Source organism: Chelon labrosus (assembly GCF_963514085.1).
Source record: "Chelon labrosus genome assembly, chromosome: 9".
Lineage (NCBI taxonomy): Eukaryota > Metazoa > Chordata > Actinopteri > Mugiliformes > Mugilidae > Chelon > Chelon labrosus.
The window spans coordinates 5232732-5247204 of record NC_140359.1 but is presented as its reverse complement, the minus strand read 5'-3'; the positions used below and the strand labels follow the sequence as shown (position 1 = coordinate 5247204).

The 14473-nt window shown below is 41.3% G+C and overlaps 1 protein-coding gene across 1 annotated transcript; it reads right to left on the bottom strand.

Moving 5' to 3' along the window:
- Window positions 1-1894: 1894 nt before the first annotated feature.
- Window positions 1895-13364, bottom strand: sfrp1a (secreted frizzled-related protein 1a). The gene is made up of 3 exons (XM_084551562.1): window positions 12215-13364; window positions 8928-9008; window positions 1895-3416 (listed from the first exon to the last, which is right to left on the bottom strand). Exons 1-3 carry the CDS (start codon window positions 12735-12737, stop codon window positions 3091-3093), a joined length of 930 nt encoding a protein of 309 aa, XP_084407688.1. The 5' UTR covers window positions 12738-13364; the 3' UTR covers window positions 1895-3090.
- Window positions 13365-14473: the final 1109 nt, after the last annotated feature.

The following is a 14473-nucleotide window of genomic DNA, read 5'->3' as shown; positions in this document are numbered from 1 at the left end:
TGACTGTAGCACAATTAAAAGTGATATGAACTGTATATCAAATGTAGAGTTTGATGATTAATGAGTAGAACAAGAAATATGCAAGCCACTACTCTGACCCAAATGGACTCTGTGTCAACAAAGTAACAAATTGCAAACAAACTGCAAACAACTAATATGTGAAAGGTTATAAAACTAGATCAAACAGAACTATACTGGATTTCTATGAGACAGGGACTGTGAGGAAAAGGTAATGGGAGTACTCCTAGGGCCCATGTCAGATATTACTGTCCCACATTAAGCAACAACCACAACCTGGAACCCAGAAGGCGCTTATTTGACCGACTGAACTAGCAGCTCTATGGAGCTACGCTGCAACATCACTGCATACCTGCCAACTTTTCAAAAAACCTTGGAGTGAGATTTTGTCGTGGGTGACCAAAATTATGCCGTGCACGCAGTCACACAAATTGGTGGCTCAGATATTAGATAATTGGAATTAATTTGATGTTGTACCCATGTTGTACCCTGCATTCTGGTGGTTTGTGGGGAGGTCCAAAGCTGTTGATAGGGGCAGCCCACTGAAGATGGACAATATTGGTTACATTCTGTGAAGCAGACATAGCTGAAGGTCCACCCCCAGGAGATTTTGCATTAAGTAGATGTGGTTTCCAGCATTCTAGTGCATTTTTGGGCGGTCTGCTAAAGATGTGCAATACCTGAACTTATTGTGATTCATGTTCGGCATCATGACTTGTAGGTCTTAGTCTGTAGACTTGAGCTGAACATTCAACCAGAAAACTATCGGTGTGCCTAAATGACAATAAAGCCTTATTCATAGATCAGTGTTTAAGATTTGACCTAGGTAGGTTGATTGATATTTTGATTAAAATGGTATTAGACTAATTCTTAACTAAAACCTAACCTATGTTGTGAATAATTGTATTCTTAAGAGCACTTAATGATTTATGTTCAGCCAAAAACGACACAACATTAGTTAGGGAGGGACATTATTCTTCATTCAAAGTCTCCCACCACATGGTCCATCAGAGACAAATAAAGTGCAACAAATAAAGTGCAACAAATAAAGTGCTTAAACAGTACAACTTTTTCAAGCAATAAAACAGATGAATGCATTACAAAAATAGCTAAAATGAGGCATAATCAGTATCAGATGCAGATCAGAAGCTGGGTAAAGTCCTTGTCTATGATCTGTGTGCATGGTTATACTGGCCTAGTCTCAGCTCAGATTCTCTTCTTTATCAGACTTCTCAAAGTAGTTTCTGGTTTCTCCTGCTGTCTTGGCGGTCTCTGTATCTCTTCTTCTGTGTACTTCGGGGTGCAGGCATAGATAGTAAAGGGGTGCACTGCAGGTGTAGCGCAGCGCAAAGGTTCAGGGGCGCTCATCAGCGCCATCTACCGTCGTGGAGTTTGAAAAGGAACGGAAGAGTCTCGGACCAAGATCGGATTTTTTTTTTTTTTTTGCGTGAGAAATTGGATGTGTGGCGTGAGTGCGTGTGAAAACAGGCAAAACCGTGTGTCACACGGCGAAAGCGTGAGAGTTGGCAGCTCTGTCACTGGTATGAGCTAAATGCTAGCAACAAGCTTGCTAATTCTGACAACGGTTGTTAAATTGCTGATGGTATCTCGTATCTAAAAATATGGATTCTGGCATACATTTGTTACTGTTTATGGGCATCAATTCTGTGGACAAAGTCATCAAATCATACCCATTATATTAGGTTTAGCATAAACCTAGGTGTTGAACAATATCTGAAGTTGATCCACTAGTTTAAGCTGGAAGTTCCTACCTGGTTAGCTAGTATGTACTGTGTGTTGTGTTGTGCAGGCAAGCGGCGTGGATTGGGGGAAAAAAATTAATAATATAACAGACACAATTTGTTTTTTTTCCATATTTATGTAAAATTTGTATGTACATGTAATAGGCAGTAGTGCACTGCTGACATTTAAATCTGAAACAAAATAGTGCTAAAACGGACCAGAGACACTTCAGCAGAAGAAGAAGAGGAGGAACCAGGAGACAGAGTTGGCAGTATTTGTACTATGAAAATAATGAATACTAGCATGTTCCATTAATGAATACTGATTGCTGCTGACAAAATGAAGAGAGACAGAAAACGGGTAAAAACATTTAGCCAGAATCAAGAAAATCTATCACACAGGTCTACACGTTATCTCAAAACACAGATTGCTGTTTATAATTCTTTAAAGATTTTCAAATAACAAAATTCATGAAAAAGAAAATGAAGAAATGTAAAGGACATAGGAATGTGTTTGACAAAATTATCCGCTAACGTTCTCTTATATTTCTGTCAATAAATTATTCAACAGAAACTCTGTTTGACTGTTCAGGCTCAAACTTATGTAGTCTAATGATTTGATGAGATAATATATGATGAGAAAGAGGCGATCTTTTTAAGGATAGTAGGACATTTTTTCTTGTCCAGAGTCAACCAGCAAATGGTTAGCCTATGTTAACATTCAGACTGGAAGCAAGGGGGAACCACCTGTCTTTGCTCTGTCCTCAAAAAATATCACGGAATAATATGTTACATTTAATTTGTTTAATACATGCAAAAAATACTCTAAATGTATAAAAAAAAAATTATATGATTTTTTTTTTTTTTTGCCTTTGGAGAGAGACTAGTGTCAATTGGCTCCCAATGTTTATGTCTGATCAACTCTAGCCTCATATTTACCAAGTAGACACAAAACTGGTGTCAATCTTCTCCTCGAACTTTTAGGAGAGAGAGCAAACTAGTGTATTTCCCCAAATGCCAAACCAATCCACTGTCCTGCGTGATGGGAGGAAGAGTGTAACAACGTACGTACATACAAATAGTGGAAATTATTTCAGAGAGCTTTTACTATATTGTCCTTTTCTTGAGCTAAACTGAAAAAAGACACCCAGCCCTTTAATTTTAGGTTCATTACTAACCACATTCAAATCAAACTTAACAACCGACGATTCCAAAGTATATCTGGGAATATACAAAGATATAGATATATAAACAGGACAACAGAAAGCGAAGTTTGGGAATGCTTGTGCAAGTTCATATGTAGGATGAGATGTGACCAGTGACGGCCGTATTATTTGAAGACAGTCTCAAATACGGGACATTTGTAGGTCTTGAGTTTCTTGATGGCCTTTTTGAACTCTTTGCTGGACTTGTCCCACTTGTGGATGCCCGTGAGGAGGTACTGCTTTTCCACCTTGCGGCCCATGATTAGATACTGGTTTCCCAAGTTGTCCAGCTGCTGGCAGGGGCAGTCTGCGCCGTTCTTCAAATACAACACCAGTTTCTTCATGTCCTTCTTCTTCAGATTCCCCGCTTTCACCATCTTCTTCCTCTTCTGTAGTATTATCTTGCGGTCCGTGTTCTCGCGCTTCACTTCCTTGATCTTGGCCTTGAAAGCTGGGGATGAGGAAACAGAAGGAAAAATTACTTTATGCTCAAAAGTGAATGACTTCTTGTACAAAATATATGAACAAACAGCTTGTGTCGACCAATGGACGCACCAGTTTATCTCTAAATTGCAACTTGTGTAGATACCTTTTGACTCCTTCAGTTAGTTAATCCCAAGAGCATAATCTGATATCAGTTAGGAATCTGTGCAAGATTTCATGCAAAAGAACTCTATTTAACCTTCTAATCTCTCTGTTTCCTCCAGTTCCCCTTCTGTAATAGCGCAGGAGTTACACTTTGGTGGTCCAAATCTCTACATGCGTGTGTGTATTACGTCCAGTCATTTTCCACAGACATGCAATGTGTGTGCGGCATGGATGACCTTGTCACACGGCAGCTGGAGGGGAAAATATCAAAGCCCGGTGGGCTCTGTTCAACCTAACTGTCAGAAGTAGTGTTGGGATAAATCAGCGAGTCATATCAGAGAAAAGGTCTTGTGACCATCGGTACAGTGCAGGGCACAGGCTGAGTGAACATGAATCATTTTCACACTCGAGCAAAGATCTGAAATGAAAAAGTTTTAACCGCTGTCTAATTTCCCCCACAGTTTTAGACAGCAGTTTTGCACAATCACGACTGACATAAAGGCTTGAAGTGGCACATAAGGAGCTTCCTGATGTTTCATCTCTCTTCAGACGCATATCTTCCAGTGCTAATTAAAGTGTTAAAAAGGAGCCGTCTTTCTTCTCCCCATGCATTAAGGGTGCACATGGTAGGGATTTAGACTTTTATCCTCCGTCAAACGTTCTCTGTGAGGGGGCTTAGTGTTCGGAGAAATCAAAATGGGCAGCTCTTATAATTAGTGAGTCATAAAAGAAAAGGCAGCTTGCCCACCCCTGAAAGGACTTCATCTTAATAAATCCTCCACCTTCGATAATCCTTTGACACTCTGAACTTTCTTTGCACCTAACATTGCTTGAGGGCTTAATCGCATTGCTTTGCTTATGGTTGGCGAAACTGCTTCTGTTCAAGTTTGTCCTGTAATATTTTTAAAGATTTATTTGACCGACACAGAATTTGAATATGCCATAGGGCTAGGAGCATAAATATGCAAAGGAAAACCAAGGAAAACTGTATCTCTGTGCAACTAGCTCAAGATCTCAGGTTAAAAAACTGATGTTACATGAATCATTTTGACTTTTTTTTCAAATCTGGATGAAAATAAACCCAGAATTTTGAACAAACATTTTGCAAAGTGCATTAGAGATCTTCATCCAGGATATTTGTCTTCTTACCTAATCGCCTCCATTCTTTATGCATGCCTGTGTTTCTCTTCAGCTCCTCATTTCCCTGAATTTCTACGCTACAGTGCAAAGTCTGAATGACCCACAGACACACAACTACTGGGACATATGGCAGGAGATGAACCAGAATCTTTCCATGAGGGGGGACACATGTTTTAAACAGCTTAACTTTGTAACCTTGTTTATTGTGATGGCACAAAGGAGGGCTTGCATTCCATATTAAATTAGAAGAAAGGGCACAAATTTGAGAAAATAAATTCCAACAACAAAGTTTGTTCTTATTGTCACAATGGAGCCCAATGTCCTTCCCAGTACAACTGGCTCCAATGTAAACAAACCGGAGCCAAATATTCTCTGCTGCTGTCGTCACTGTCACAAGTTTTCCTCCTAACATGTGGTCTATTTTAACCCAAAATCTTTTCCTAAATCTGCCCAAGTACTTTTGGGTGTTGAGACCTACACGAGGGTTAAGAGCCTCAGGTTGGATACCACGTTAAAATAGTTTAAATATGACCAACCACTAACAACACACATTCTTTATAAAACAGGCATCACGTGTAATAAGTAACTTTCATACTTGAAATACTAGTAATTTTGAACAAAAATCTTTCTAGTGTAGAGAATTTGTTTTCTCCTCTCAAGCAAATGATCTGTATTATACCGCTGCTCCGCATAAATGACCAGAACTGAATTATTCCAGTGGTTCCCAGCCTGTGGTCATGGACCCTCCGTGTGGGGCTGCAAGAAAAATCTGAGCAGTCACGAGATGATTACAAATTAAGTTCACCCAAATAAGAACTAGCATGTGACCTGTTTGAACAAATTCTAATGCAGCCCACGTGGTCCGGTTAAGTTAAGTTGATATATGTTTTTAAAATGTCTTTGTTCCAGCACATACAACTAGTAGACACACAACTAAAATTAGATGTGGCAAGGAGAGGAAACATCTTTAATTCTAACTTTAAAATAGAAATATTACGCAAATCATAAACCTCAGTGAATCATTTTGCTACATTTTGTTTATTTAGAATAATTAAATTGAACAGAACTCTAATTCCAGTTACAGAAAAAAGGACAACCTGATTTTAGGCCCTTTGGTAGATAATATGTAGATAATCTGAATGTCTATTTTAATTAGAATAATGAAAACTAGGTTTAGTTATTCACATAATGTTGGCATCACGACACATTCTTAGCCAGTTCCTTAAGAAATTGTCATTTTGGGGGAAAGGCCCTTTTCTGTCGTGACCTGACCCCTGACCTGATTTCATCTGCCGGCTCAGATGCACAGACAGGACCCTGCAGCTCCCAGGGTGTCATAAACCTAGACGGAGGGCGTGTGCTACTCCCCGTTCACAATAATGGAAACGCAGCTGATCCGATAAGCTGCAGTGATCAGTCTTCCAGCGCAGGACTGCCCTGTTGTTTACCGCATCAGCAAAGGGAAGGAGCAATTGGCAACAACAACAAAGTGAGCCATTGCAGGCAGAGAGAGGGATTTAATTGAAAGGGTGCAGGAGTTTCTGGGGACAATGAGGTACCGTAAAACCTTAAGCACAAAGATAAATTGCGGCGGGAACAAAGTGTTGAGTGGGATAGGCTGTAAATCTGTTACCAGCTGAGTGAGCTGAGTGTACGTAAGTGTTTGTTAAGAGAAGGAATCATCAGCATTTGGGAGAAATCAGGGCCTCAAGCATGATGCTTTCATCAGGGATGCTGCAGCATTTTATCTAAAAAGGAAGAATCAAATGCAAGGCATGCAATAGTCGACTGGAAACAAATGATGCCAGGGTTGGGGTGAGAAACATCATTACTACCAAAAAACAACTTCACACGCAACTTTGACCCAAACTGAGGGAGTCTCCATCCATTCCAGTAAGAGAGCTTTTCAGTGGACAAAAATGCTAATTTACTGCCAGGGTGAGGATATTTTACACATGACTGGTCCGCAAAGATTAATAAAGACTTTAGTGCAAGTCAGGGATTCATTCCTCGGGCCTCTCTCTGCTTTCCCATCCCCGTGTTCCGCGGAGAAGAGCGAGAGATCTATCTATCATATCTATTTTTGCAGTCTTCTCCAAACAAAACAGACGGGCTTGTCTGCAACTTGGATTTAAAACACAGGCTCCTAAAACAAGTCAATACCAACGTCCACTGTGAGTCAAGTTGAAACTAGCAGAATGCAATCAGGATGACCGCCTTATCTTTCCTTGGTGGGATAAAACATCGCATGATTAAAGCCTGGGATTTTTCCATCTGCATATCTTCAATTTCCTCAAGACAGGACATTAACTCATCTTTGGCTTCAGGTGCTGTAGGATATATTTATAGTTGCATTTTTCTCCTCAAACCCAAACTGAATTCCATTGGCTTTGCTGGAAAAAGCAACAGACAAATCTTTTGCCTTGCTGGATATCCAGTAAGCAGTGATGCTATCTTGTGTCAGGGTATGCATTAGTTACCCGCAGCAATCAACTCATACTGAAGTAACGGGGAGGTTCGCTGCATTCCTGAGGAGGTCGCTCCCTTGCAGGGTCAGTCCTGCTACATAAGCAGCACCATGTCTCATCCTCAGCCCGTCACTAAATCTGTCTGTGTATCCTCGCATGTCAGCCGGTTACGGGACTTATGACAGGCAAGCAAAACAACATCAGTCTTCATCGGAGATGAAACAAGCCAATAATGTGCCCCTCTCCTCTTGGCAAACCAGGACGCAGACTGAACAAGGCGAGTCCCATCACCGCAGCATAAACACCACGGCAATTCGTTAAACAAATGTAACTTTAAACTTTTTCTGAGAACTGGAAGAAAGTCTGTTTTCAATGTGCATCAAGTCTATGTTTGCTCGACATGGCACCTGGAATTCAAGCTGCCGCAAGTTTTGGGCCAGCCCGTGAATAAAACATGAAAGTCAAACTTCATATCATGCATCTTTTGTGCATCATGCACATATTATTCCTGGAAGTCCTCATAACTGCAATTCAGTCATTGTTTGTGTTTTTAAATAAACTCAAGGCATTCGATTTCTATTTTAAGTGCATATGGTTAATACTGAGTTTCTTGTGCAAGATCCACCAAATCCTTTCCCATCGTCTTCAGATGTCCCTTCCTTCTTGGTTTGTTATTGTTATTTTTGTTCTGGTTTTTATTCCAGTTCGCAAATTTTGATCCATCTCTACAATTTTCAATTAAGTCTATTTTAAAACAGTGCCTCTGGAGAACTGATTCTAATCGCAAAGCTTCCTTTGTCATCTAAAAGAGGGCATGGAACCGTTTCAATGTTAGATATTAAAATGGAACCATTGAAACTCACACTTCTTAACATACATGGCTTAATCCTGTTACATTTAAAGGCAATACTTTTCATCAAAGACAAACGCAGGTTTAAAACGTTGAAGCGAGATTTTAAATCCGCAGAATGAAGTTCTACCTGGCAACCTATGTAGCCAGGTCGTAAACAGAGTTGGAGATTCAAAGATGCGGTAAGTCACGGTCCTCCACAGGCCTCTATCCAAGGAAATGAAATGCTTCAACACATTACTACTCAAGTAGTTTATTGTGGTGATAATCCGTTTAGCACAGCTTGCTTTACATGCTGCACTAGTAAAGATCACAACAATATCCAACAAAGCGTAACGGGGTGTGAAATGGGACAGCAAATTTTAGGAATACCACTCTCGAACACAGAGCATAGAAAACCAACCTTTCTATCTACAGTATATCTCAACATTTTTTTAAATATATTTTTAGAATAGATGTCTTTGGAGGTGGCTTATCATTAACTTTTTTATATACCGTATAAATAATGTGTATTGTCCCCCATGTGCAGAAGCTATCCCGTAACAAGTCAGCCCAGACAGCAAAACAAACATCCCACTTTACTACTGCAAGGACCTGCCACATAAAGACTTTAATGACCCCAATTCATTAGTCACAGGACATCATCCTCTATCTAGCAGACAGGCCTGGTATCTGACCTGGAGATAAAACCCCACGTCAGTGACAAATATGACCAAGTATGGCCAGATACTTTTGTAGAACAAACTGAGCTCAGCATACTTTGTTAAGACTTTACGGACCAGGGTTACGTTAATGTAAACGGAAGATAAAATAGATGTGAACCGTTCTTTTAATTTCATAGAGCACTACGATACATGTCCAGGCACATCCAACTGTGTACTGCAACGTGTTGTGTGGGAGTTGCAAGGTTGCTTACCGAACTCGCTGGCACACATGTGCTCAAGGATGGTATCTGTTTCCATTTCATTGTCACATGGAGGGCAGATGGGAGAGTAATCTGTAAAGAAAAAAATAAATAAGACACGTTTTGGAAATCAGTGGAAAAACAGGCAACATCTAACCTGCTAGACTCCAGTACGGAATTAATGAAAATGTGGGAATTGTTGCCACCCACTGGGGAAAGAATCAACTTGGAGAAATCAGAAATGCCCAGTTTTAGACGTTTTATCCGCTAATCTCCACAGCTCTGTGCATGAAGAGATCCTCCTAAGTGTCTGGTGTCAGTCGCCTAGTCTCTTGGGTTTCGTACGCTCTGATGACCTGACCTCAGTGAGGAATGTCTTCAGTTTTTATAGCCAGCTGTAACTAAGAGCTGCAGTAAACACTCTTCCACACTGTCTGCAACAATGGGAAGGTTTTTAAAATGGATTCGCTCAGTGCTGATGTAAACACACATAGGTGAGAAAAAAATTTGAAATGTGGAAGTAATAAATGGAAATGATATTCAGTCTGAGCTTATAGAAATGTTCTAAAATTCCAGAATTAAGAAAAAAAAAGGTAACAATAGTAAGCTCAGAGAGAGAAAAAAACAAAACAACTGAAGACAAAGAGCTAAAATGTGTTTTTGCCAAAAAGTAATTCGGTCTAGAGGCATATCTGTGAATGCTTTACTAACATGATTTTTCAATTTTTTCTAATACCGTAAATGATCACTTCATACCAAACAGCTGGGCATACTTTCCAAACAAACGTGGACCTGCAATGCGATCGCAGTATTTAATCGACTGCATTTCAGCGGACCTGAATCGTCTGAGGGGCAGGAAAAGGGAAAACTAATAGCTTTCTTTCTGTTGCCAGTTGTCCATTACATGTGTTTAACGAAACCTTGTGAAAGTAACACCCAAGTGTGAAGAGCTTGTGAAAACAGACACTGTTTGCAGAGTCGCCGGGTCCCTTTGCCTTTGAGCCTGGGTCTCCTTTAAATCAATTATCACCAGCCCGTATTCAGCAGTGGCGTGGTGAGCACTGTTAGCTGACCTCTATTAACAATCATTAACAAGGATGGCTGAGGAGATTAGCCCGCTTTTGTTTTGTCTTTTTCATCCCCGGGATCAGATTTGCGACTTTCCGGGCGAACGGTGACGGCAGAGGACCACATTTCCCTCTGAGGAGTTCAGCGTCAGAAGGCCTGCGAGAAAACACTGGCTTTATTTAACGCCGGCGCTGACAAATGATAACAGGTGATGTCTGGAGAGCACAGAGCTCTGCGTGATCCCCCAACCCCCCCATTGCCCTGAAGCGGGAGACTTTTTTAGAAAAACGGGCCTCCATCCATACCACCATGTCAGTCAGTAACACCCACCCCCTCCGCGGATACATGGAATATGTCCCCCTATGGTTACAGTGAGCTCTGTGTAATTGCTTGAACATCCACAGTCCCCCCATTTATGGCAACCCCATTCAGAGAAAATGTCTTCAAGTGGTGTATTTATGGCTTCAGATTGAAATATAAGTAAGATGATGATGTGATGATGGAAATCCCCCCTCTATTTTATGGCTTAAGTGAATGGGGTGGTTGTACTTTCCCCGTTGCTGGCGTACACCTAGGTGACCAGCGGGGATGCTGGTGCAGCAGCCAAATCCAAAACCAAAAGTATTCCAAATTATCCAGAGCTTTATCTTCCAAGCAACTGTTGCTTTTGTGCACTTTCAGGGCTTTCTCTGGTATTTGTCAGCCTGGCCCATAGAGGTTAGAGTTGGAAGACAATTTTTCTGGACTGTGTTTAACTCCCCCCAACCACCCCGTTCACTGATGCTGCATGCTGGGGAATCTGCACTAAAGGAGTCATTAGTGATAGATGGTAGGGGAATCATGTTCTTGGGAGCTCTGTTTGGAAGAGCTGCCTCCAGGCGAGTTTTTCGTGCACCTCATTCTGACAATGTATGTTTCAGATTTGCATCTTCAATCAGATTTAATGTATTTGTCAGAGAATGTGAATAAATAGATGCAGGTATTCGGTTTTCTTTGTGTTTTTTTTTTTTTTTGGGAGGGGGGTTGGACCTCCTCCCAGCATTGTCCTCCAATTCAGCAAACACCTTGAAATAAATGACTACCATCTGTTTGAGCTTTGCCAATATTACAATATCAGTCCAAGTCAATAGTAAGCGACTTCATGTTCATTTTAAAGCCAGGGCTTATGCAGCAGAATACAGTCTGAAAAGAAACCTTAACCATGTAAGATTTTCTTTAGGCGCCAGGAAGAGGGTCGGCTGTTAAGGTGGGACCAAATCCAGGTTTTCACCGCTGAATTTTCTTCCCCAAAAGGTTGTATTTGGTTTGTTTGTGCTGGGATTTGCATCTGCAAACACACCTTCACCCCTGAAACAACATTCTCAAGCCCGTTTAACTGCGCCGGTGTCGACTTTTACACAGCAGCAAAAGTGCTGGCTGTTTGTTTTCTCAGTCAGGTAGTTAGCCTGAGTTAGTTTGTTAATACTTAGTTATATTAAGAAGTACTGAATTGTAGCCTTGTTGCTCATCTAAACAAAATTAATTTAGAATAGTATGGATAATTTCACTTATTGATTCCAAGTCACCATTAAGAGCTTCACCAGTAAGAAGATTTGCAGCTTTCGGATGCGCTGTATCAATGACAAAATAACATTTCAGAGTTTTAAACTGTTTATGACAAGAGAAACTTTTTTGAGGAGTTCACCATAGCAACACTCATTTTTAGAGACTTTGTGGAATTTAAGAACACGAGATTATGTTCTTAAATTGACACATACAACATATTTTGACTTTATATATTTAAATTTGACTGTTAAAAGATAAGATATTTTGTTGTCATTGTAGTTTTGTTGTAGTTATTTTTGCTGGCGGTGAGGGGGTTGGTGTGGATACCTTGGGCTTTAGACCTCAGGATTTCTAAAATTGTGGACACAGCCCTCAGCTTTGGTCATTGTTCTGGGTTATGTCTACCAGTTTTCGGGGATCTCATAGATCAAATTGATTAACCCAAAACAAATGTTAACAATATACTGTAGACAGCAGATTTATCAGCAATGAGCAAAAAACATCTCCTCTTCAGGTAGCATAAGCAGAAGAAATGGAGGTTTATGACCCAAACAAATGCATGCATTTAGTAAGGCAATAAGCACACGACTGTGCCAGTCCCATCAAACAGTGTATTGATAAAATCTGATTGAGGAATAAGTACATTAAAAAGTAGGAACTGGCCACTTGAAATTGCTGTGAGTTACCTGTGGGCTTGCTGGCCTCGGTAGCATTGGGCTGCGTCATGGCAATGCACACATCATCTTGGGGAAACTTGTCACAGTTGAGCATGTCCGGCCAGGGGAACCCGAACGCCTCCATGATGGGGGAGCAGCCGTTCCGCACGGCTTCGCACAGCCAGCGGCACGGGTAGATGGGCCGCTCCAGGCACACGGGCGCAAAGAGCGAGCAGAGGAAGACCTGCGTCGACGGGTGGCAGTTCTTGTGCACCAAGGGCACCCAGCTGCTGGCCTGCTGCTTCACTTCGGCCATGGTCTCATGCTCCAGTACGTTGGGCAGCAACATCTGGTTGTAACCCACGTTGTAACAGAGCCGCAGGTCGTCCGGGATGTCCACGCACTGGGGGGGCTTGGAGTAGCTGCGCCCGCCGTTGTATGCGTCCGACTTCCAGCTCAGGTACTCGTACTCTGTCGCTCTACACGCTGACATGAGCCCCACTGTCACCAGCAGCCGGATCATCCTCCAAAACGATTCAGAAGTAGACCTCATGTTTTCTTTTTACAACAACGAAATGAATGCGACCCACTCACTTCATGAAGAAATTCGAAAGTAATAACAGCGTCGAGAAAAGGCTAAGCTCTGGAGTAAGACGCGTTGAGTAAAGTCCACAGACAGTCTCCTCTGGCGCTCCTCTGCTGCGCTGCGTCTGGCTCCTGTGAGAGTTCGGGGAGCTAAACTGCTCTGACTGTGCCGAGCAGGGAAACAAGAGGGGATCGTAAAGTGCGCTTTGGCCAATCAGTGTGCGTCTGCGCCTTTTGGCACTCTGCTGTCAGTCAAAGCGCTTAATTACCCAGTGTGTAAAAACTCTCCAGGAGCCTCCCCTCAATCCCCGGCTTGCGCTTCCTTTGTCAGTACAAAACAATAACGAAAAACACTGATGTGCGCACATAAATTACAAACAATGGATAATGGATTACGGAACGGATCCATATGTTCTTATGGCAGTTGTGCAGAATACAAATTTAACTTGCAGTTATTGCTTTTATTCCACTTGTTGAGGGCGCAGGGGAACAACGTTAACCCAGCCCCTGCAATGTTAAGAAATCCTAATTGCATTTATAGTAAATTAACTAGCTCTGTAAACGTGCACCTCTCATCTATACCGTTGCATTTCAGTCTCACTCCTAAGCCTTCAGTTGTTCGTAAAAAAAACAAAAACAAACAAACACCCAGCTGTGGGTGAAAAACACAGAGCCATGTTGTGTAACCATCTGCATAAAGAAATGTTTCATCTTCTGCACCATAAATAAGATTTAAAGCAGTTTCACAAGCTGTAAATTTATATTTATTTCCCTTTGTTCAACACACACATTATTTAGTTGGAAAACATCATAAAATGTTGAGCAATTTTTGTCTGACCAGATCTTAAGTTGTACAAATTAAGCATGGAGGCATGTCGTGTCCAGTTCAGAAGAGCACCTGTGAGAAATTATTAAAACCACCTTTTTAAAAAAAAAATCTTTTAGCAGACTGTTTGAAATGATTTTGAGGATTTGGGAACTACCCGATTTTTTTTTAGCTCTGTGACTCAAATTTAAGAAAACAAAAACCGGGTCAGGGGGTTTTCATTTCATTCCAGTGGTTCCACAAATGTGTTGTAGGGAAAAAAATGAGGCCCTGGGGAAACTGAAAGAAGCATCTCACATGTAATGTTTAAGAAGTAGTGTTTTGTACTGAACTGCCAAGCTAAATCATTTCTGAAAGGTTTTCTTGAGGAGTTTATGGGTACGTTATCTTATCAAATGTTGGGTGGTGATCTAATAAAGCTCTGTTTGTGTTTGCAGGGCATGCATCCATTAGGGAAGCCCTTCTTTATCCAGCCTAATTAAGCACTACAGGCCAAAGTCAATTTGCCGAGCCCCGAGTGTCCATCTCCTCCCTGGCTTGCCTCGTTCCATGATAAGGCCAAAGGTGTGAAATCCCTCTATTTAAATAGTGACCAATTTGCATTCTATTGTGTTGCTAACAGCCCTTATAGAGCAAGAGAAAAAAAACAAAGCACTTAATTTGATTTTAAGTGTGCACGCAGCAAACGCCGACCTTTTAGAGTAACAGCTTAGCTGAATTTATCAAATGAATCTGTTTTACAGCCGTCCCTGCTGCAGAGACAGCGCTCACCTAGACATTTTCTTCTTTTTCTTGAAGTGAGTCCAAGAGACAACTATATGCAGCTTCCTGCAGAATGTTTAATGCATTACGCAGTATGGACCAATGGTAGCACATGG

Coding starts and splice junctions, on each gene's coding strand:
- sfrp1a (XM_084551562.1), bottom strand. CDS start 12,737: ATGAGGTCTACTTCTGAATCGTTTTGGAGGATGATCCGGCTGCTGGTG. Junction 9,009..12,214: donor CGAGGCCAGCAAGCCCACAG/GTAACTCACAGC, acceptor TTTTCTTTACAG/ATTACTCTCCCATCTGCCCT. Junction 3,417..8,927: donor CATGTGTGCCAGCGAGTTCG/GTAAGCAACCTT, acceptor CCTCATCCCCAG/CTTTCAAGGCCAAGATCAAG.